The sequence below is a fragment of the Herpailurus yagouaroundi genome, unplaced genomic scaffold (genome assembly GCF_014898765.1).
Source record: "Herpailurus yagouaroundi ecotype Mexico unplaced genomic scaffold, PumYag 159, whole genome shotgun sequence".
In the NCBI taxonomy this organism is placed as follows: Eukaryota; Metazoa; Chordata; class Mammalia; order Carnivora; family Felidae; genus Herpailurus; species Herpailurus yagouaroundi.
The window spans coordinates 12,333,891-12,355,499 of NW_024412400.1; the positions used below are offsets into that span (position 1 = coordinate 12,333,891).

The window sequence follows — 21,609 nt, forward strand, 5'->3', positions numbered from 1 at the left end:
CACACACACACACACACACACACACACACACACACACACACACACACCCAATGAAAACAGGTTGTCCCAGCCTCTTTCAAGTCCTTTGTTATGCCCCAATAGAACACTGGTTACTAAAAGGAACTTAAAAGTAAACTTCTATAATTCACAGTTTCAAAAGAAAAATCAAACCGTAACAGAGACAATAAATAAGACCAATATAGTAAAAAAGCCACAGGTGGGTCAGTTAATGTGTCTTGAGAAAAGCCAAATCACCATAGATGAATTTGAGAGATGGGCTCCTATTTTAATACTTTAAGTAGTTTTGGCAATTCCTCCACTTAATGAGGGAGTTTCAGGCACAACTTTACCAAGAAACTAATTTATCCAAGCAATACAAAGGGACAAGGATGATTGTTCCACACACTCCTTGCTGCATGGGCTTACGAATGAACACCGCAGGACAACCCTGAGATTCTTGAAGCTGGTGGTAGCAGTCTAACCGCTAAGCTTTCACACGCCAATACCGTCTAAAGCAACAGGATATACATGCAACTGGCCCAGATCCAAAGAAGGAAACTGCTAGAGAGAGAGAGGCCTGTGGGGGGAGGGAGAACTTCCTGTCTTAAGTCACTCTGTTCACTATAATGGTGACAAGCCCAGCACTCGTTTACTAAGCTTCTGCTTAATGCCAAACACTATGTTTTATACCACAAATTATGTTGAATCCTGCAGCCACACAGCTAGTTATGTATTATTTATTTCCATTTCGCAGAAGTGGGAACCGGGAAAATGTACAGGAAGTGAGCTGGGATCAAAGCAGAGGAGCTCTGATGGCAGGTAGTGGTGCACATGGAGGGGTGGGCTTCCCGAAGAGGGATGCTCCTGGCAGCTCTGGGGACCTTCAGCCAACACAGGGTTCAACACAGAGAAGAGGGCACGAGCCCTAGGAAGAGCCTAGAAACAGCATGATGTTAGAGAACCGAAGGAAAGAATAGTGAACGTAACGATTGAAATCGTGAAGCAGGAATAAAGACACAAGGGGCAGGGATCAACAACACCCTAAATTGGTTGTGGATACTGACTAATACAGTATGCAAGCCTCTGTGCAGCTGTTAAGGCAATAAGGCAAAGGCACAGAGGGGGTGTAATTACAAGCACAGCAAAGATTCAAAGGATCATGAGACCTTTTTGCTAATAAATTTAAACACTTAGACAACAATGGTCTTAAGTCTTGAAAATAATATATGTGTAATTTACCAAAACCGACCCAAGAAAGACTATGAGACTTGGATAATCTCATAAATATTAAAGAAACTGAATGAGTAATTCAAAATTTTCCTAATTTCTGAATTTTTTTCTCTCTCTTCTTTTGTAGCCTTTCGCTATCAAATTAGCTTCTTGGTATTAACATGTCTGAATACACATCTCGGAATTCGATTTTTCCAGAACTGTCAACCCCCTCCCCACCCCAAACTTCCCTACAATAAAAACACCAGTAGAATCCTTACAGAAATGTTTGGTTTGAATCTAATCCATCTCAAGGAAATGAAACACTATCTCTAAGAGACAGATGCACCCCAGTGTTTACTGCAACATTATGTACATTATTTAGTGTTCCAAGACGTGGAAACAACCGAAGTGTCCATCAGTGGATGAATTTACAAAGAAAACACGATATATCTATATAAATATATAAATACACACTCAGTAGGATACTATTAAGCCATAAAAAGAAGGACATCTTGCCATTTATGGCAACATGAATGGCCCCTAAGTGCATTGTGCTCGGTGAAAGAAGCCTGACAGAGAACAACTCGTACTTTATCGTTTCAGTTACATGTGGAATTAAAGAAACAAAACAAAACTAAACCCACAGATGCAGAGAACATACTGGTGGTTGCCAGAAGTGGGAGGTATGAGGTAGGATAAATGAGCCAAGGTGGTCAAGAGGTACAAAGTTGCAGTTATAAAATATGTCTGGAGGATAAAATGTACACCCTAGCGACTCTACTTACAAATACTGACTGCATATCTGAAAGTTGCTAAGAGAGTAAATCTTAAAGTTCTCATCACAAGAAAAATATGCTTGTAACCACGTGCCGCCGTGAGGAATGTTAACTAGACTTACTGTCATGATCACTTTGCAATATATACATACAATGAATCATTATGTTGTACACCTGAAACTAATATAATGTCAAGTGTCAATTATATCTCGATCAGCAAGAAGAATCTCATTAAGCAGGAACCATCAGACAAATCCAGAATAAAACAAACGGGTCGGCCTGTCCCAAGTCAATGTCGTGAAAAACAAGAAACAGGTGGATGAGGTAAAACAACTACATACAATGTGTGGTCCTTGCCTGGATCCGGAATTTAAGCAACAGCAGCAACACCACAGCTTTGGGGAAACTTGAATATTGACTACGATATACCCATACGCACGCAAGCGCACACAGGCACACAGAAACGAGGAAGTAGTAAAATGTTAACACAGGGTAAATACTGAGGAAGGGACAGGGTATACAAGTGTACATTATGCCATCCTTTCAACTTTCCTACAAGTTTAAATTTTGTTTAAATAAGAGGTGGGGGAAGGGTGCCTGGGTGACCCTGTCAGTTAAGCGTCTGACTTTGGCTCAGGTCATGATCTCACGGTTGGTGAGTTCGAAGCCCACATCGGGCTGTCTGGTGTCAGCACAGAGCCCGTTTCAGATCCTCTGTCTCCCTCTCTGTCTGCCTCTCTCTCTCTCAAAAATAAATAAAACATTTAAAAAAAAAAAAGGAAAAATATGAAGTAGGGGAAAAAAGTAACCGAAAATATTTGAGCAACAGTGTTCCCCCCCCCCCAAGCCCTAAACTCATACCAGTCCCAGCTGAACCAAACTTGTGAGGAACAAACCCATTCAATATCACATAAACGCTTGCAGAGAACAGAAAAGATTGTACCATGGTTCGATCATTCCATGAAAATAGAACAACGAAAAACAAACAAGGAGACTATGAGAAAAGAGAATTACAGAACAATCTCACTCACGTACTGTGATTTAAACAAGTAATTCTAACAGCAAGCCAAACCCATTAAAGGATATAAAAAGATAAGAGGGGCACCTGGGTGGCTAAGACAACTAAGCATCTGATTCTTGGTGTTGGTTCAGGTCATGATCCCAAGGTCATGGGATCGAGTCCCACGTTGGGCTTCGTAAGCTGCTTAAGATTCTCCCTCTCTCTCCCTCTGCCCCTCTCCCCTGCTTGGGCTGGCTCTCTCTCTCTCTAAACTGAAATAAAAATAAATAGAAAGATAAGACAGCAGGACCAGGTTACCAGGCGAGCATGTTTTAGCACGAGAAACAAACAAAACCACCTACTGTCATTTACCACATTAATCAATTACAGCAGAAAAACTACATGATCATTTCAGTGGACACAGAGGAAGTATATGATGACGCTGAACACCTTGATAAGGAAAACATACCAATGGTCTTCAGCAAACTTGATTCTAATGGGGAAATGGTAGATGCATTTCTTTTAAAAACAGGAACAGGATGCCAACCACAGCTCTCTCTACTGAGCATGAACTGGAGATCTGAACCAGCACAGTGAAACAAAATGGAGGAATCTGTGTTACAAGATAAAGAATTTTTATAAATCTACAGGCTCATCTAACTCAGTCCTTTACACCTGGGCTCAGTGACTCTTGGTGTCCAGGTGTCCCCATGCTAGTTCAATCTGCTCTACAACCAGACGCACGGACACGTGGCTTCTTTTCTCATGAAATAATATACACGCAAACAATGCTGTAGGTATCGGGAAGGACGAGCGGTTCGTGGTATGAAAAGGACTCTTTCTTCCAGTCAAGAAACTATTATTTCCAAACAGACCCACACAAAGTACATTTTGTTGAAACAGCTTATTTGGGGATTTTTATCCCAAGTCTCCCAATGTAACCCAGAATCACCTTTCTTTGCCACGCCCTTTGCTGCCTGGGATTTAAGGTCCCTTTTCTTCCCTTAAACTATTTAGCAGTATCTCCTATAGCAGCCGCCACATGTAAAATCCTGAAGTCCCTGCTGCTTTGGGAAGGGGAGTTCTTGGAGTGTTCCAGGATGAAGCGATGGACTAGTAGCTTTAACACTACTTTACCTTCTAGACATCACACTGACCTGGGATCCAGTGCCGTGACTTTTTCGATGCACATTGAAAAGCTGACTTTGTTTGCAATCTGCAGGGGGTGTGGGGGGTGGGGCGGAAACTAGCTCTAGATTCAAACTAGTAACACTTCACCAGGCAACAGAAAGCTCCCAAAACAAAGTAGATCCGGAGCCTGAAAAATTTACATGAAAAGCAGCATAACTGGGTTTTTAAAAACTCTGGAACCTGATTTTATGGCCAGCTTTGTTTCTTTCTGCCTCCTCACCTGCAGAATGAAGACAACCCAGAAATAACCCCACTAGGTTCTTTATAAGACTCACAAGAGATTTCTGGCAATCTCATAAGTATCTGTCAAGCTCTTTAAGTTAGGTAAAAAAAAAAAACAAAAAAAACAAAAAAAAACACATTCGATAAATACGTTTGTATTATTTTGTGATAAACTCTAGCAAAAAGTTAATAGTTCTCATTAGTAACATATTTCATAGGTTTCCAACCAGAAAAAAAAAATCCCCATCTGGTAAAGAAGTATTAAAATTTCACTAGGTTTGTGGTTTGACTGCAGTTTTGCCTGGCTTCTTTTTGTATCATGTCCTATGATAATACTGCTTTTAGAGAACCCATGTCCCCCATGACTATCTGAGCTGTAAGATTCTCTTTCTTGAGAAAGTGAAGCAATATACCCTTGTCAGAAATAAGTTTAAGAGAGCGTATGCTGACGAGTTTGAAGTGCAATAGCAAAAAGAAGGTGGAAGGCTTATTTAGGGAAGTCGGAAGATAGTCTGGCTGTACTGGGAAAATGGAGGCATGCGCATTTTGGTTTGGATGTTGTCCTCCCAGGGACATAACTCGGTTGAACCATATGTCTAAGGAAGTTGGACCCGGTTACGATAAAGAAAAGGATGAAAGTGAACCAAAAATACGGATGTCTCCTCTTCATTCACTGAAAACGTTTCGTGCATGTTCATTCAATACGCAAAGGAAGCATTACTGAACCACAGCACTCTCCAGGCACAGACACGCCAGGGTCCCCAGAGAACAAGATAAGAGACTGCATAAGAAGCAAAACAGATATCATCTCTTTATTTGTTACATTGCATATCCGTACAGCTTTCCTCTGTTTTGCCCCATCACACACACCAAGCCACCATATTTTACACACACACACACACACACACACACACACACACACACTTCCTAATTGAGGAGTTCTAATATCTTACCAGCATTTTCTGTATCAAAAAAAAAAAAATCTGGTGGCATGATACAGAAAGACTCTCTTGGCTCTCTGCTGCTCAAAGGGTGTTCCAGTTGTACACCTGAAACTAACATAACACTGTATGTCAACCATACTCAAATAAAACAACAACGACAACAAAGTGTGTCCCCCAGACTAGCAGCCAGGGCAGGCATCACCTGGGGACGTATCTGAAATGCAGAATCTCAGGCCTGTCCTAAATTCCTGAATCAGAACCTGCATCTTACAAAGTTCCCTCCTGCTTCATTTACACAGTAGACTTTGAGAAGTGGGGCTTCAGCAAACATGGAATAAGTTCCTTGGTCCTCTGCCACAGAGAGGTTTCCCTCTCCCATAGCAAATTCGTAAAGGACCTGTTTGCAAAGCCCTCATAGAACTGTATTCAGTGCTAGCCAGTGAGAAAAGGGTCTCTGAGAAATTACTAGTGAAATCAGCTGCTGCAGGAGATAGGATTCTTCATTCATTGTCTCAGTAAAAAGCAAACAACTAGATTCGGGCAAACAAAAAGAAATCATTCTAATTAAACAAAAGAAGGACAGTGAGCTCACTGGGCATAGACGATTGAATTTAACTTCTAGAATATTGACCGGACTGTTTGACATTCTGGACAGACTCTGAGGATAATTCTTCCTAAAATAATGGAAGATGCCTTCCCTCCAGGCCACGTGGTTGTTTTATTCCAATTACACAGATTTCAAAACTAAGCCATTCCCTAGCCCTTGCACCCCTTCTGTGGTCTCCCTTACATTGTTTCCTTCCACCTCTCTCCCCAACAAAAGGGCCTTATTGGTAGTCTAGTTGGGTATGACCACCTCTTCTGGAATATTCTCGAGAGGTAGAGATAAAACCTCTAGTCAAAATGTTACAACAGAGGGGCGCCTGGGTGGCGCAGTCGGTTAAGCGTCCGACTTCAGCCAGGTCACGATCTCGCGGTCCGTGAGTTCGAGCCCCGCGTCAGGCTCTGGGCTGATGGCTCAGAGCCTGGAGCCTGTTTCTGATTCTGTGTCTCCCTCTCTCTCTGCCCCTCCCCCGTTCATGCTCTGTCTCTCTCTGTCCCAAAAATAAATAAACGTTGAAAAAAAAAATTAAAAAAAAAAAATGTTACAACAGAGAGGCCCCACTCTTCTGTAAATCATTCCATAATCTAATGCCAATAGACCCAGCTGTAGATCTATCAGGATAAAGTCTGAACACTGGGATAGTTTCTTATTTATTCTTTATATTAAGCTTATTCTTTGTATTAAATCAAATGTGGCCATCTATTTACTGGTTTTCATGCTGTTCTCTAGAGTAAAAGACAACAGAATGGCTTCTTCTTCTATGGGACAGATGACAGCTCTTAAACTCTTGGTAAGTATGTCACCCACTTCCCTAAATCATTTCTTTTTCAGGTTGAACATCTCTGCTTCCTTCAATTGCTCTTCAAAAGATCTATGTGTCAGACTCTAAAGTCGGCCTGCCCAACATATGGCAGGCACCCAAGAAATGCCAGGTCCTTTTTCTAAGTGTGAAGTGATGTATTCTCTGAAATCATTCTTGTTATTCATGATTCTCCATGTTTCTCTAGACCCAGCCACAATACTTGGCATGTTATCTGTGTCGCAAAGTTTAACTGGGACTCTCATGCCCCTTCCTACGAGCACAGTTGAAGACTCGTTGGTTAGTTGGTACTATGGTTTTGTTTTGATGCTCTCGGTCAGATCAGCCTGAATTTAATGTGACCTTAACTCACCTGTAAACCCTGGGGTCTTTATCACATGAACAGATGCCAAGCCAGCTTTTGGTAAGCTACTTTTCTGCAATCAATCGCCTGGACCTATATGCCTGATTTTACATGGATCTGTTAAGTTTCATTATTACTGGCCATCCCAGGCAACTAAAACCCTGATTCTGTTTCTGCTACGGTAGAGAACACTCCTTCCACCATGCTCATCGTCCTTCACGTTCCTCCTTGGGATACAGATTCCTGCTACTTCTGTTGCTGTGGCTTTAGGAGGGCAACCAACATTAACAGAGAGCCTACGTCATGCCAGGCTTTGCCCAAGAAATGATCACCTATCATATGAATGCCTATTTCTCCCCGGGCAGAGCCTCAACCTTGACAGATGTTCTATGGGGCCACATTTTTCTTCGTGTTAGTCTTCCGACCACTTTGGAAAAGCATGTTAATTATTCACACTATCAATCCCCCCTCGGTCACTTGAAACACAACCTGCCTCTTTTTCTGGCTTTTTCCACGTGAACCACAGCTTGTTGCAGTTCCTCCCACCTGAGGGTCTCCACCTCCTCCAACTGTGCACACCTCCCCACCTCCCGCCCCACCTTGTCTCTGCCGGGGCAGTGGTACCCCAGTTTTCCATCCTACCTTCCAGTCACACTTTGAGGTTTCAAATGAATGCTGTACAAGTTCACCAGTTCTAACACCTCGGATGCCTCCACCCAGTAACGTGCTCGGCCTTGTTCGGGAGTAGCTGCTTGTAAGTTACAGAGAGCACGGTATTACCCTGTGTTAGAGAACCCTCCTGTTCCTCAGGGATGTGGTAAGACAGGTATTTTGTTTGGTTGCTTTCCTCCTCCTCTAACCTACAAGGCTGCATTTTAGCTACTTCCCGTGGTGGTTGCCATTCTCTAATTGTTGCCATTCTCTTCCAGGTTCTACGAGGTACATGATGAAAAACAGAAAAATATTTGGCAGAACAAACTGTCTTGAGTTCAGTGGTTCCCAACACTGGCTGCATATTAGAATATCTTAGGGAGTTGTGTTTTTTTTTTTTTTTTTTTTTTTTTTTTTAATCCTGATACCAGGACTCAGACCAATTAAGTCTGAAACTACAGGGCTAAGACCCAGTTAATGAGTGGTTTTTCAAGCCTCTCAGGTGTTTCCCAAGTGCAGCCAAAGCAGAGAACGACTTCAGCTGGATGGGAGAAATAGGTATTCTGAATAGGATGGGACCTGGAAAAAGAAGGAATGGAAGGAGTTTTAATGCCTACATTTAGGATCAATTGGATTTTTTTACACTATATTTTTTAAATTTATGTTGAGAGAGACAGAGAACAAGCAGGGGAGGGGCAGAGAGGGAGAGAAAGAATCCCAAGCAGGCTCAGTGCTGTCAGCGTGGAGCCGGATGTGGGGCTTGAACTCACAAACTGTGAGATCATCACGTGAGCCAAAGTCAAGAGTTGAACCCTTAACCAACCGAGCCACCCAGGTGCTCCGGATCAATCGTTCTTGACAATGGAACATGCTATATCCTAATGAGGCAATGCAAGGTACATTTTTTTTTAAGTAAAAACATGAGTTATGTCCTTAAAATGATGAAATGTTACAATGGATGGACCCCACTCCTCTGTAAATCATTCCACAATCTAATCCCAATAGATCTAGCTGTAGATCTAGGATAAGGTCTAAACACTGGGATATTTAAAAATTTATTCCTTACATGAAGTCAAAGTGGACTTCCTGTACATCCACGTATGGTTTTTAAACCCTTTTTCAAAAAAAAAAAAAAAAAAAAAAAAAAAAAAAGGTTCCTTCTTAATGAATGTATAATGATTGCTGGTAAATTTGATATTTACATAATTAGCACCATGCAGGAGTGATTTCAAGATCAGAAAAGATTTTACAAAATCTTGTCAGCCAGATGTCCAACTGGTGGTAAATACAGCCTCTGGAGTTTAGTATGAGCGGAAATGAAAGTCAATTTCATGGTGGTTAGCTAGCTTCCTGGTGTTTTTTCCACTGGTGGGGCGCTGAGACACTTGTAAAATAGCCAAAGGGTCTCTGTGGACCCTTTTCACAGTCACCCATCCATGTGTTGTTTGTACAGCACAAGGAGGTGGTCATGGGGGTGATGAGAGACTACAGATGTCCCACCTTATTGGACCAAATGTTTAACTGGTCACTCACATCCAAGTGATGGGATTCGAGATTCCACTCTGCCATGATTCACAGTGGAATGAGGTTCCAGTGTAGACAGATTCACAACCAGCAACCACATCTAACCTCAGAGCATCTTTGTTTACTTTGCTGCTTAGGGAAAAAAAAAAAAAAATCTACAAAGGCGAGTTGCTTTGCCCGGAGACGCCACAAATACATTCTAAGCTGCACTTGACTGAGTCACAATGCCCTCTGGCATGTACGATCTTTATTATTTCCTTGGCCAGACATAGGCCGTATTCACAGATTCAGAGGATGCTTTCTAACCTAGCTCATTCATAACCAAAGGCTCCTTCAGCACTGAATCATCACCTCAAATAACTGACTTCTCTTCCCAGGAATGAAACCAGTGAGTTTAATCCATAATTTTCTTCCTCTTCTAACAACTCTTCACAACCATATTTCCACACTTGACTTTTTCCTCCTACATTGAGACCAAAAAGTAAATCTGGTTTGCTTCTCCTGCAACAAAAACGCACAGCTGGCGGGCCAGCTATTTTGAGTAGCGACTGCACAGTTCAAAGGCAGCACACCCAGAACTCACGGAGCTGCCAAAGCCCCTTTATTCTTCTCATTTCTTCCACGTGAGAACGAAGAGTTTCCCCAAGAAGCCAGCCCCGTGATGCTGGGACGGAACAAACACAAAGTGGGATTTAAGGGAAAGGGGGCGGTGCTCCCAGGTCCTCTCCGACTCAGAAACAGATACGAGTCAATAAAGTGCACGAGGCATGGGATCGATACACGGAGTGCGTGTGCTGGATGGCGCGAGGCCATGTTATTAAGGTCACAATAGGTCCGGGGGGAACCAGCTGGCTGAGATGTTCTGCTAGCAAGTTAAACACAGACAGGAAACCGCGTGTCTGATACTGTAAAAAAATCATTTGTCTTCCTGCCAGAGTTAGGCTTGCAAACCGAAGAGGCTGTTTTCATTTAAAAGAAATTCTACAATGAGAGAGGAAGGAATGGAACTCTGTGGCTACCGGGAGCCCTCGTCCCTCTTCTCTCAGCCTCTCAGGTTCAAGGGCATGCTAACTGCAAAAGTCTGCACGTAGCTGGCACGTCAGCAATGAGACAACACATTGGGTAGCAGCCTGTATCGGACGGTCTATTTCTCTGTTTAACCACATCGGTTGAACTCTGAGTCAGAAGTGGTTTCTAGAGTCCTCGTTTCTGAGTTGATGACAAATAATTGATGTGTTTACTGATAGTCCCATCCTGTTTAACAACAACAACAACAACAACAACAACAACAACAAAAATCTCATGTCACCTACAGATAGAGACAGTAGGGAAAGAAGACAACAAAAGTAAAAGACAGGTTGTGGAATGAAGGTAAACAGAAGATAAATGTGGAATACAGGCAGGCAGGGGTGGTGTCAGTAGCCACATTACTTGCTAGATGCTCAACTCAGTTGGTACTGAAGGGGGGTGTACGAAAAACACGCTCTCCATCAGGGGTTGAAGTCTGTTTCTGTAAATGAAGTGTTACTGGAACACAGCTGCATCCACTTGTTTACAGGCTGTCTCTAGCTGCTTCCACGGCAGGGCTGAGCAGCCGCAGGAGGCAGACTCTGTGGCCCAGAAAGCCAAAAACTATTTCCCAACTGGTCCTTTAGCAAAAAAGTTTGCTGACCTCTGTTCTATATGGTTCAAAGTGTCCATAAGTTCAGACACAAACGGGGCCCCAGAGGGGAACGGTCTTTCTAAGGCAGAGAGCTGAGAGAAATTTCTCCCGGCTTCCTCCTAAAGATACCACCACAATGCAGGGAACAGTTTCCCCAACAGCATTCCTTACTGTGAACATACCACCCTGATTTCAGTGCACAGAGCTCCTTGATCATCTGGCTGAATCCAACGATAAGTAATAGTCAATATTTACAGACAACGTTTATTGAAGACTTGCTCTGATCCAATTACTATTCTAAGTCCCCTAAGTGAATGAAGTCATTTATCCTCACACTTATCCTGGTCATAGGAAACACTATTTCTATCCCTATTTTTCAGAGGGGAACGCCGAGGCGAAGTAGTCCACTCAAGGGACAGTTTATAAGTCGCTTAGTTGGGATGTAAACTCGGATCATCTTACTGGGGGGAACCATGAGCTTCTCAAGAGATGGGCATCCTGCTGGCCATTCTTTACGTGATAAACGTTTCTCACAAACCCATGAACAGTGGAAGCCTGAGGTTGTACTTCTTGCCAAGGACTTGCTGAATGGTGACTGTGTATTGCGGTTCAGTGACCAGTCATGTGCCCACAGAACAGGCAGCCCCTTATGTGAAGGGTGCAAACTTCCACGGGTGTAAGCCTGATTTAAAAAGCATACACGACCCACCCCACCCCCAACCAGACCTGACTGTGGAAGGGTGAGGGCACTCCCTGAAGAAGAGACGAGATTCTCTGATTCTCTGTGGGTAAAAGCTGGAGAACCAACGGTGGGATCTTGGCAAATGCATGCTACTCTCTGGAGACCCATTTCTTTGGGAGTAAAATGAAAAGTGTAGATAAGCTTCTTTCATGGGACTCATTTCAGCCTAAAAAAAAATGTGACTCAAAAAAAAAATAGGAGAGGACAAGCACTGGCAAGGAAGGAGAGAAAAGGAAAATGTTGGGACTGCTGGTGGGAAGGTAGCAGCCACTATGGAAAACAGTACGGTGGTTCCTCAAAAAATTAAAAATAGAAATACCATACTATCCAGAAACCTGACTTTGGGGTAAATAACCCAAGGAAATAAAAACAGGCTCTCAAAGACATACCTATACTCCCGTATTCACTGCAGGATAAATCCATAATGGCTGAGATATAGAAATAACCTGAGTGTTCATTAATGGGTGACTCAATAAAGAAGATGTGGAATATATCCATATACAGCCATAAGAAGAGAATTCTGCCATTCACAACAACATGGATGGACCTTGAAGGCATTAAGCTAAGTAAAAAAAAAAAGAAAGAAAAGTCAGGCACAGAAAGACAAATAGCGCATGTTATCACTTCTTATGTGGACTCTTAAAAAAAAAAAAGTCCAACTCATAAAGAGTAGAAAAGTGGTTGCCAGGGCCTGGAGGGTCAGAGAAATGGAGAGAGGTTGATAAAAGGGTACACATTTTCAGCTACAAAGTGAGTAAGGTCAGAGGATCTAATGTAAAACACAGTGAGTAGAGTTGAAAATGCTGTCTTGAATAATCGGAACTTGCAAGCAGCGTTTAAATGTTCTCACATACACACAAATAGGTGGGGTGACGGAGGTGTTTAACTAGATGAGAGGAATCCTTTCCTAACGTACGTGTCTATTCTAAATGTCTTACAATTGTATTTGTCTATTATGCCTCAATAAAGCTGAAAGAAAATGATGGCAGAAAAAAAAAAATAGGACTCTGGGAAACAAGACAACATCCCTGCAAGTGGACAAGTTAGCCCACGTGGCCAACCGACAGTAGACTCTCAACCCGAGGCAGTGATCACGGCTGCTATTGTTCTAACTGTTCTATGAATTACCACGGCCTGGGGCCTCGGACAAGGCCTCAGCTTTCTGGCTCTTCAGTTAAGGAAGGCGTTGGGTCTCCGGCCTTAAAACCAAACTGTTCAAAGTTCACGACTTGAGTTTAATGCTAATTCCCTTTCCTGCAGAGCTCATTTCTAGAACGAGCAGCTCAGCTCCAAGTCAGGAGGAAAGATGGATGGCCAGGAGCCCAGTCACCTGAGAGCAAGAAGTTCCTATAAGTCACTTTCTTGTTTTTCACGTACCCAACTCTGGCAGATGACCATAGCAAACAACTGAAGGACAAACTGATTCAGGCAAACTCTTTGTAAGGTTACTCTATTACTTGTCCAGGGCTCCCTACGTCTCCTCTGTAGACCCAATTGAGAACAACGTCTTAAAAGCATGCCTACATGTCTTCTTGCTTTGGGAAGTACTAGGGGACAAACCCCGCCGACAAATGAGCATAAACATTATCATGGAAACGAAAGAAATGGTACCTAAAACGGGCCTGATATCTACATGCAGACACTAGCACAAAGTCTGTGGAGTGAACAAGACATCAGGTGTATCAAGAAATGAACTTTACCATCACTGTTGACAAACACTCACATTTCCCTGGGGAGTTCCATTACGCGATTCACGAATGGACCGAGTACAGTATATTTAGCTCATTTCCAAAGAACCAGGTTTAAGACCAAATGCACTCCTCTTGGGCTGATCAGCTCAGCAAGTTGCCAGCATGAACTTAACGAGACCCATCTCTGGTGCCGTGCCTAGCTGGGTGAGTTCACACCAGTGCTTTTCACACTTCAGCGTGCAAACAAATCACCAAGGACACGGTTACAGGGCAGATGCTGATGCAATAGGTCCCGCAGGCTCTCTACATCTAGCAAGCTCCCTGGTAATGCTGGTGTGCCAAGACTCCGTGTATGAAAGGTTTCCACCATGCAGGAGAGCTGTGCTCCTTGGCATGGGGTTCTCCTTCCCCAGGGAGGAAGGAGTAAAACAGAAGGTACCTACCGTGCACTGGCTACTGAGCTGGGCCCTCCCGGCACCACCTGTAACTCCCAGCCACCCCAGGCCACAGGCCCCCCACTATCAGCACTAGGCGGTCAACAGTGGCAGGCCATTCAGTGAGACGGGCACGTGGCCCCAAGCAAGCGTTCGGCTGGAAAAAAGAAGAGGGGGTGAATCCCTCTAGCAAGGACAGAGTGCGATTACCCTCATCACTAATCTGAAAGGCACTTGTGAGTCTTCCTAGTTTTATTTAGCTGCCTCCTGCTGTGATTCTGAGTCAAAACAGGAACAACGTGCCTAATTTGTAATATTATCCTGCAATGTCAGGGCTGTGGTTAGCTTTGATTAGAAATCCTAGACCCAATACGCTCCCCTTCCTCTGTGAAGGCATGCGGACGATGAGGCTCAGAGTCCAGCAAAGCAAGCCCCTCCGTGTATGTGAGAGGGGTCTCAATGCTCTGCTGGCATGCCATGCTCAAAACCCGACCGCACGACCTCAGTGCCGGAGGAGACCCAGGCACCGCACAGTCCTGGCCCAGGTCTTAACCAAAAGTGCCAAACCTGTACAAAAAGCCCAACGAACTCCAGCAGCGAGGAGTGACTCCCCACGCTGTACTGGGCACTGACGTAAGGGCTCCGCACGCATGCATCTATTCAATTCTGACAACATCACAACACCGCCCCAGCCCCCAACCCTGCCCTTTAATTTCCATTTCATACCCAAGAGGACTGAAGCAGGGAGACATCAGGTAACTGGCCCAAGGTGGCAAAGCTCATAAGTAGTAGAACAGGCCATCGATGCAGGGAACCCACCTCGGGCTCCCACTCTTAACCAATTACACTACACCGTTTCTCTTTCCTAAAACAGCAAAAAAAATCATCTCCTTGCTCTGAGCGCTGCAAATTGAGTGTCTTCACTGCACTTGGAAACCGTTTATGGAATGAATAAAGCCGAGTGGTTGCGTTTGATTCTTAAAGGTTCAGTGGGAGATCGATCCCCCACATAATGTCTCTGCAAAGTGGATGTGTCATCTGCAAGTAAACAGGACAGCTGTTTGCTCAGGGTTCCCTCCTCCCACATTCTATGCTCGGTCCCGGAGCCTCACAGGTCTCCTCTGACTAGCAGCTGTCACGAGGCCATCAAGAAGGACTAACACAACCACCCGCTCTTCTAGCTGGAATCTTCAGTCTGGGGGAGTCCAGGGGCGGACTGGGACTTCTCAGAATTCTACACAACACCTTTTAGCAAGAGAGAATCTTTCAGAGACAGGATTCATTCTCGCTGAATGTCAGCTATCTTGGCTAATAGCCCTGGAAATAAGATCTACATTTAAAAGGAAAACCACGTGGCTTACCTTTTGCCCTTAAATATTTAAGAACAATGGAAGATGTGAGTAATTATCACTCACAGCGTTTGCAGATCAGAAATCTGGCAACAAGAACAGAGCACCGTACGAATAAAAATACAGCATAAGACACTTTATAGTGTTTGTGTTTGACATCTTATTTGACATGGAATGGAGAAATAAAAATTGCTTCAAGACATTTCATTCCTCAGCATAAGAAAGAGATGGTGGCAGTAAGAAGGGATGTGGATCCCCAAATGTTGCTAATTATGTGGCGTTTTACATGGAGGAATTATCCCACTGCAGAGAAGGGAGATGTCTAAAAGGCAGACACTCCCTGGAGCATTTTAAGAGACTTTGAAGTCATCCAGACAATCCAGTCATCAGCTGTGCTGGATTTCCTGCGTTGTAAATGAGAAACTGCCTTTATGCTCATTATCTTACCTCATAAGGAAAGAAATAGTCTGATAATGAATAAGAGGGAAAGTACAGACATGGGCCCATGATGATCACCTGAGTTGAAATATACTGCAAACGGAAGTCATTAATATCTTCTTCTTCTTTTTTTTTTTTTAAGAAGAATTTTGGCCCCTCTTTTTTTTTTAATGTTTATTTATTTTTGAGAGAGAGAGAGAGAGAGAGAGAGAGAGAATGAGAACACAGGCTGGGGTGGGGCAGAGACAGAGAGGGAGACAGAGGATCCAAAGCAGCCTCTGGGCTGTCAGTGCAGAGTCGGATGTGGGGCTCCAACCCATGAACTGTGAGATCATGACCTGGGCCAAAGTTAGACACCTAACTGACTGAGCCACCTAGGTGCCCCTGAAGTCATTAATACCTTAAAAGCTTATAGTAATGCAACTATATATTCAACTTTGAGGCCATTTACTAACTTTCGTCCCTTCTGGACAGAATAAACTCTTCCACTGTGGATAAACCAGTTTGCAAAAGGAGAGAAAAGTTTCATCGATGGCAATAAACCTGTTTGGATAGTCTACTATTAGAGATTAATCCCTTAACCTTAGACTGGGAGTTCTTTGAAAAGGTGAACTACTTGGGGAAGGTTCATGTGTTAAGTCAGTATATCAGGTGTTACCATGCTTTAGTGTGATTTAACACAGTTATATCTTCCCACCTAACTCAAATTACACAAGAAAAATGAGACAAATGGATCATGGGATGAGAAAATAGGAGGGAGGGGTGATTTTCGAAAGTGTTGTGCTGACAAGATGAACGTGTCTGACTCTGTACAGAGACTCTGGAATAGGTAAGGGGTTAGACAAGAAGAGGGGAATGGGAGTTGGCAAAAGACACAGAGAGAGAAAAAGGTGGGTCAGCAGTGCTCATGAGCACCATACACAAAGCATGAGACCTCGTTTTCCATCGCTGCGATACACAGAGCAGCAGGGATGCTGCGTAAACCCAGAACTTGTGTTCTAAAAGGATTTTTTATTGAATCAGACCTCCTTGGGGCTGAAATCTCTCTTACAGAAACATTAGCACAAATGTACAAGACATTTTTGCAACGATATTCAATGTAGGATTAAGTGGAAAAATGGAGACAACTAAATAATCTACCAACAGGGAGTGGTTAAATCCCTGTTGGGATGGTTAATGTGGATTAACCATCCACATTATGGAACTTCTAGACAATAATTAAAAGGCAGGCAGTATATCCGTATGTATTGTCTTATTTAAAAGGAGAAGTAAGGGGGCTGGGTGAAAAAATACTGTCAAACAATATTTATAGTATGATCAACTATTTGCACTGAAAGGTGAATGAGGGTATGGGATGGATAGATGGATGGATGGATGGATGGATGGATGGACGGACGGACAGACAGATGCATGGATTGAAGGAAGGAAGGAAGAGAGGGGGAGGAAATAGGGAAACAGAGGAGATAAGGAAGGATAATATGAATGGATGACAGAGACAAGTATGCATCCAACAAACTATTCATATTGATTATCTACTGGGTTGGGAGTGAGGAGAGGAAACTTACGTACTTCCATTTAAAATTTTTACAGGCTGTGGATTGTCTGAATTTTTGATAAGGAACACATACTATTTTTGTGGTTAAAAATCACTGAACAGTGGTTTAAACTGAAGGAATAGTGTGTGCTCTCTTTTTAAGCTGAGTGAACGTTGAACTTCAAAGATGGAGGCAAGACTCTAATCTCATCTTTCCCTATAAATCCTGGGTCGTTATTTTCTGTCTGCATTTCAGCTCTCCTCAGAGACGGGGCATTAATAAGTACCCTTCAGACAAATCCTGAGAACAGGTACACAAAACTTCTTGACTTAATTCAAAGTTAAGTCTTCAAAGTAAGACAGCCTCCTCCAATCTCTAGACCAGTAGTTCTCATATTTCAGCGGCATCAGAATCACCTGGGGGGCTTATTCAAACACAGATTTTGGGGCCTGCACCCCAGCGTTTCTACTTCCATAGTCTGGGGTGGGGACCCGGAATCTGCGTCGCTGACAAGTTTTCAGGTGATGCCGCCGCGGCTGCTCCAGGGACCGCACGGAGAGCCACTGCTGTCGGGGAAGAAACTGGTTGCAGGCCAAGAAGAACGTGGGCCCTATGAGCCAGATTGGCTCTGGGCCAGGACCAGCCCTGTTACTCCTTAAGCACCTCGTCCCGCCAGGTGCCTGGTTCCTAATCCACAGAGCGTAAGCTCCCTGTCTAGTCCCAGAAGGATGGAGCCTGAGACTCTGGACACAGAGGAAGCGGGGCTCCAGACACTTAGGGGAAGAAGACTCACCTTCTGAGAAGATGATGTAGTCATTGCATTCATCGGTGCTACAGGAACACATAAAGAAAGTCTCGCCCAACACCTTTTTTTCCTTCATAATGCACTTGGGAGAAGCAGAGTCTTCAAGAGCAATTCCATGGTAGGTAACCTTGGGGTCATGGCAAAGCGTCTCTAGGGTTATGTTCTCATCGTTCTTTCTCCTAGGGTGCAAAGGAGAGAAAAAAGAGGACGGATAAATACGGTCTTCTGGGCAGAAAAGCAATCTGGCCTGTGTTGCCTTCACAAAGTTGTTCTAACAATGGCAGCTGGTCCCTGTTCTCCAGCATTAACAGGCTGTCCTCCAGTCCCCTGTGCTTTTTCTACTCATTTTGGTTTTTCCATTGCGTAGTCTCAAAACCCATTTATGTCCGTAAACACGAAGGCTTTCCTTGGAGGCTGTCCTGCTGGAGAATAGTACACATTATGTCTTAATTAAATCAGTAGAAAGGAAGGCACGGTAAACGGAAGATTGCTAGGGACTCAGGATTAAACCTTCCATCCTGAACGCACCACCGGGCTCATGCCGTATCCCCAGTTTATCTGGCAGGATGAGGGTCATGTCTAGCTTCTACAATGTTCTCACTGGGCCCCAGAGCACTATGAGCGAGGGCGTGTTCCGTGTCAGCTTATTGCTGGGCTGAGCAAACGGAACAAACTTCCTAGAGGAAGGACTGGCAGTTTCCAGACGCATAGAAAGGGAAAGAAGAGGAAAAAAAAAAAAAAAAAAGAACACACACGGGAAAGAATTGCAAGGTGTTCTTATGTACAGTTCGGTGAAATAGTTTACGCTGTCTTAAACAAATTACTTCTACATTTAGTATCCCTTCACATCACATATTTGAAGCCTAACTCAGCGAAGGGCTCAGAGAATCTCCCACGTGGCATTTTACTTAGGCCCTAGAAAATGCTCAGCTGGCTGTATGTGTACATTACATTTAAAAGTGACATGATTAGGGGCGCCTGGGTGGCTTGGTCGGTTGGGCGTCCGACTTCGGCTCAGGTCATGATCTCCCGGTCCGTGAGTTCGAGCCCCACGTCGGGCTCTGGGCTGACAGCTCAGAGCCTGGAGCCTGCTTCCGATTCTGTGTCTCCCTCTCTCTCTGCTCCTCCCCAGTTCATGCTCTGTCTCTGTCTCAAAAATAAATAAACGTTAAAAAAATAAAAAAATAAAAATAAAAAAAAAATAAAAGTGACATGATTAATGTCCACTGTTATAATTGCAAAAGCCAAAATAAAACTCTGGCATCCTTGAAAATGTGCATCATTCTCTGCCTGTTTCAATCTGCTCCTCATAAAGTTGCCATCTTGGAGGACTGTGTCCAACACCAAGGTTGGTTTGACCTCTTTCCTCCCATCTCTGACCTCTTCAGATGCAAAATACGTGTGGTCTTGAAAGGTAGTCTCTGTATCTGGAGCGGGGGTTGTCTAGGGAAGGGTCAATAAGGCCTCAATGACCATCAATTTGCAAATATAATCTCCCGTGGGAAGGATTCTGAATGCGTGCGACTGAGTGCACACTCGTGCCCACATGCCCACACACACTCACCAGCTGCTCCCCTCCCGGCAACAAGCTAACTGCCTGCAGCAAGGCAAATGGGAGGCAGGTTGGAAGCAAGAAGCAGCTGAGGTACAGCCCTCACCTGGAAAACAGGTAGGCCATGTCCACAGGGGAAGAGCAACTTTAACAGTACCACCGCTAGGGTATTAAATTCCAGGACACTAATGGGCAATATGTCAACAAGAATAAGAAGAGCAGAAGTAAGGGTACAGATAGAATGGTCCAACCAGGAATACAGACAGCATGTCTGGCATCCACGCAACCTAGGGTTGGCTCCCGCAAAGGCAAACGGGCCCTTGGCGAGAGAGCTCAAGGGTTCTGGAACTAACACTCCAGCAGGCACAAGGGAAGCACGCCCTTGCTGAGCAGGTCCCTCCTGGTAAAGGAAATGCCACAATCAGAATCCTTACTCTAGGGTGGCTAGCAGGGAACAAAGTGAAACCCAACTTGGCATGATCACACAACGAACCATGCCTATTTAAAAAACCCACTTATCCTTCACCCCAAAGCTACTGAAAGTCTTGGCAAAAATGGCAGGCATGAAGCAAGAGCACCTCCCTCCCTGCCCCCACCGCGAGGGGGTGTGTGTGTTGTGTGCGTGCCCAGAGATGGTTGCTTTTTGGTTCGGGTAACAAACTGAAGGCTGAGTCTTCTGTGCCCCCCAAGTAAAAGTATGGTGTCTCTTCCTTGTGAAGCTTCTAGAGCCCAACGAATGGAAGGAGGAAGGAACTGTGGGCCGTGAAGGAAAGCTGCTGTATAATCCCTGGGCAGCTCCTGAGCCTCTTGCCTGCCATCTCCTCGCTGCTTAGAGAACTAAAATTGCAGAGAGGAAATTCAATTAGAATACTTGAGTCTGGGGAAAGTCCTTAACTGCTTTCTCCACTCACTCCTGTAACAGTGCTCCCTGGCAGGCAAAGCCAACTCTGAAAAACATCTTCAGATACAGTTGAGCATAGGAAGGGAGAACACGATGGAATAAATACAGACTTCTTTGTGCTGAAACATTTGCTCTGAGCCATTAAAGGGGTTTGTCAACATCCACTCAAAAACAGAAACACAATAATGAAATTAACTTTGGGTCCAAATTATTTTTATCCTTGGCAAGAACGTACGCGTCTGACACGGTATGGGGGTGCAGCTGACATCAGTTAAATGAACAAATGAGTCAATGAATGAATGAAAAGAACACCACGACGAAAAAGGCACTGGCATGCACGAGCAGGGGTAGAGCCTTTCCATTTCCACATCTGGCTGTTAGCTGGGCTTCCCTGGAAACGGACCTTAAGGCGAGATTTCTGCGGCGAGTTTCTGGAGAGGCACCTGTAAGGGATGAAGGAAGGAGCACTTCCTACAGCAGGAGCTGAGCCACAATGCAGGTCACAGCAAATGACTCCCTGATCCCTCAGAAGATGTAAAGCTAAGATGGCCAGTCAGGGTGGTCCCAAAGGAGGCAACATGGCCTGGCATTTTGGACCCTGGAGTCAATCAGTCACGGGAGGCTGGCTCCCCATGGGGAGGGGCAAATTTGAGCAGAGGCCACGTGAGGGCAGCAGCTCCAGTCAGTGGAGGGAGGGAAATTAGCTGGAGGGACTCGGGTGATCCCTCAGCGGCGACTGGTGCCAGCAGCTGAGGGGGTGAGGGCTTCAGTGCGGAGGAGGGTGGGCAAGATGTGCGACAGCACCCCTCACGTCCCTTTCTCTTTACCGACACTCCACCCCCACGGGAGGATTTGTCTTTGCTGAGACAGATAGAAAAACAACACTGGCTGTATTAACTCTTCATGGTGGGCACGCCAAAGAAACAGGGAGGTCTCCTCCCCGCTACATGCTCGCATCCTCTGAGACAGCGAGCAACGCCTCGTTCCAGAGGTTGGAATTTCACAGCGACTCGATTCACGTGCCATCAGTGGGGCTTGGGCCACAGGTCAAAACATCTATCGGATGAGCCTGTCTGGGGTCGCAGAAGTAAACTCTCACGTCACGGTGGAGATTTAAGTAAAGGTGATCAGCAGAGACCAGATGCCAAGGAGGAAGCTTTGAGGCCATAACAATCTGGTGCCTCAATCTTTCCTGCATTCGACTCGATGGGT

General features: G+C 44.5%; 1 protein-coding gene across 2 annotated transcripts in view; it reads right to left on the reverse strand.

Moving 5' to 3' along the window:
* Positions 1 to 21,609, reverse strand: part of TGFBR2 (transforming growth factor beta receptor 2) — a 90,542-nt gene that overhangs the window by 29,208 nt on the left and 39,725 nt on the right. The window contains exons 3-4 of one of the 2 annotated variants that reach the window (XM_040479989.1): positions 17,933 to 18,123; positions 3,458 to 3,568 (exon numbers count right to left, since the gene is read on the reverse strand). In XM_040479989.1, coding sequence (XP_040335923.1) covers positions 3,458 to 3,568; positions 17,933 to 18,123 — 302 coding nt within the window. The remainder of the gene's footprint in view (positions 1 to 3,457; positions 3,569 to 17,932; positions 18,124 to 21,609) is intronic. The other variant, XM_040479990.1, reaches the window with a different exon arrangement.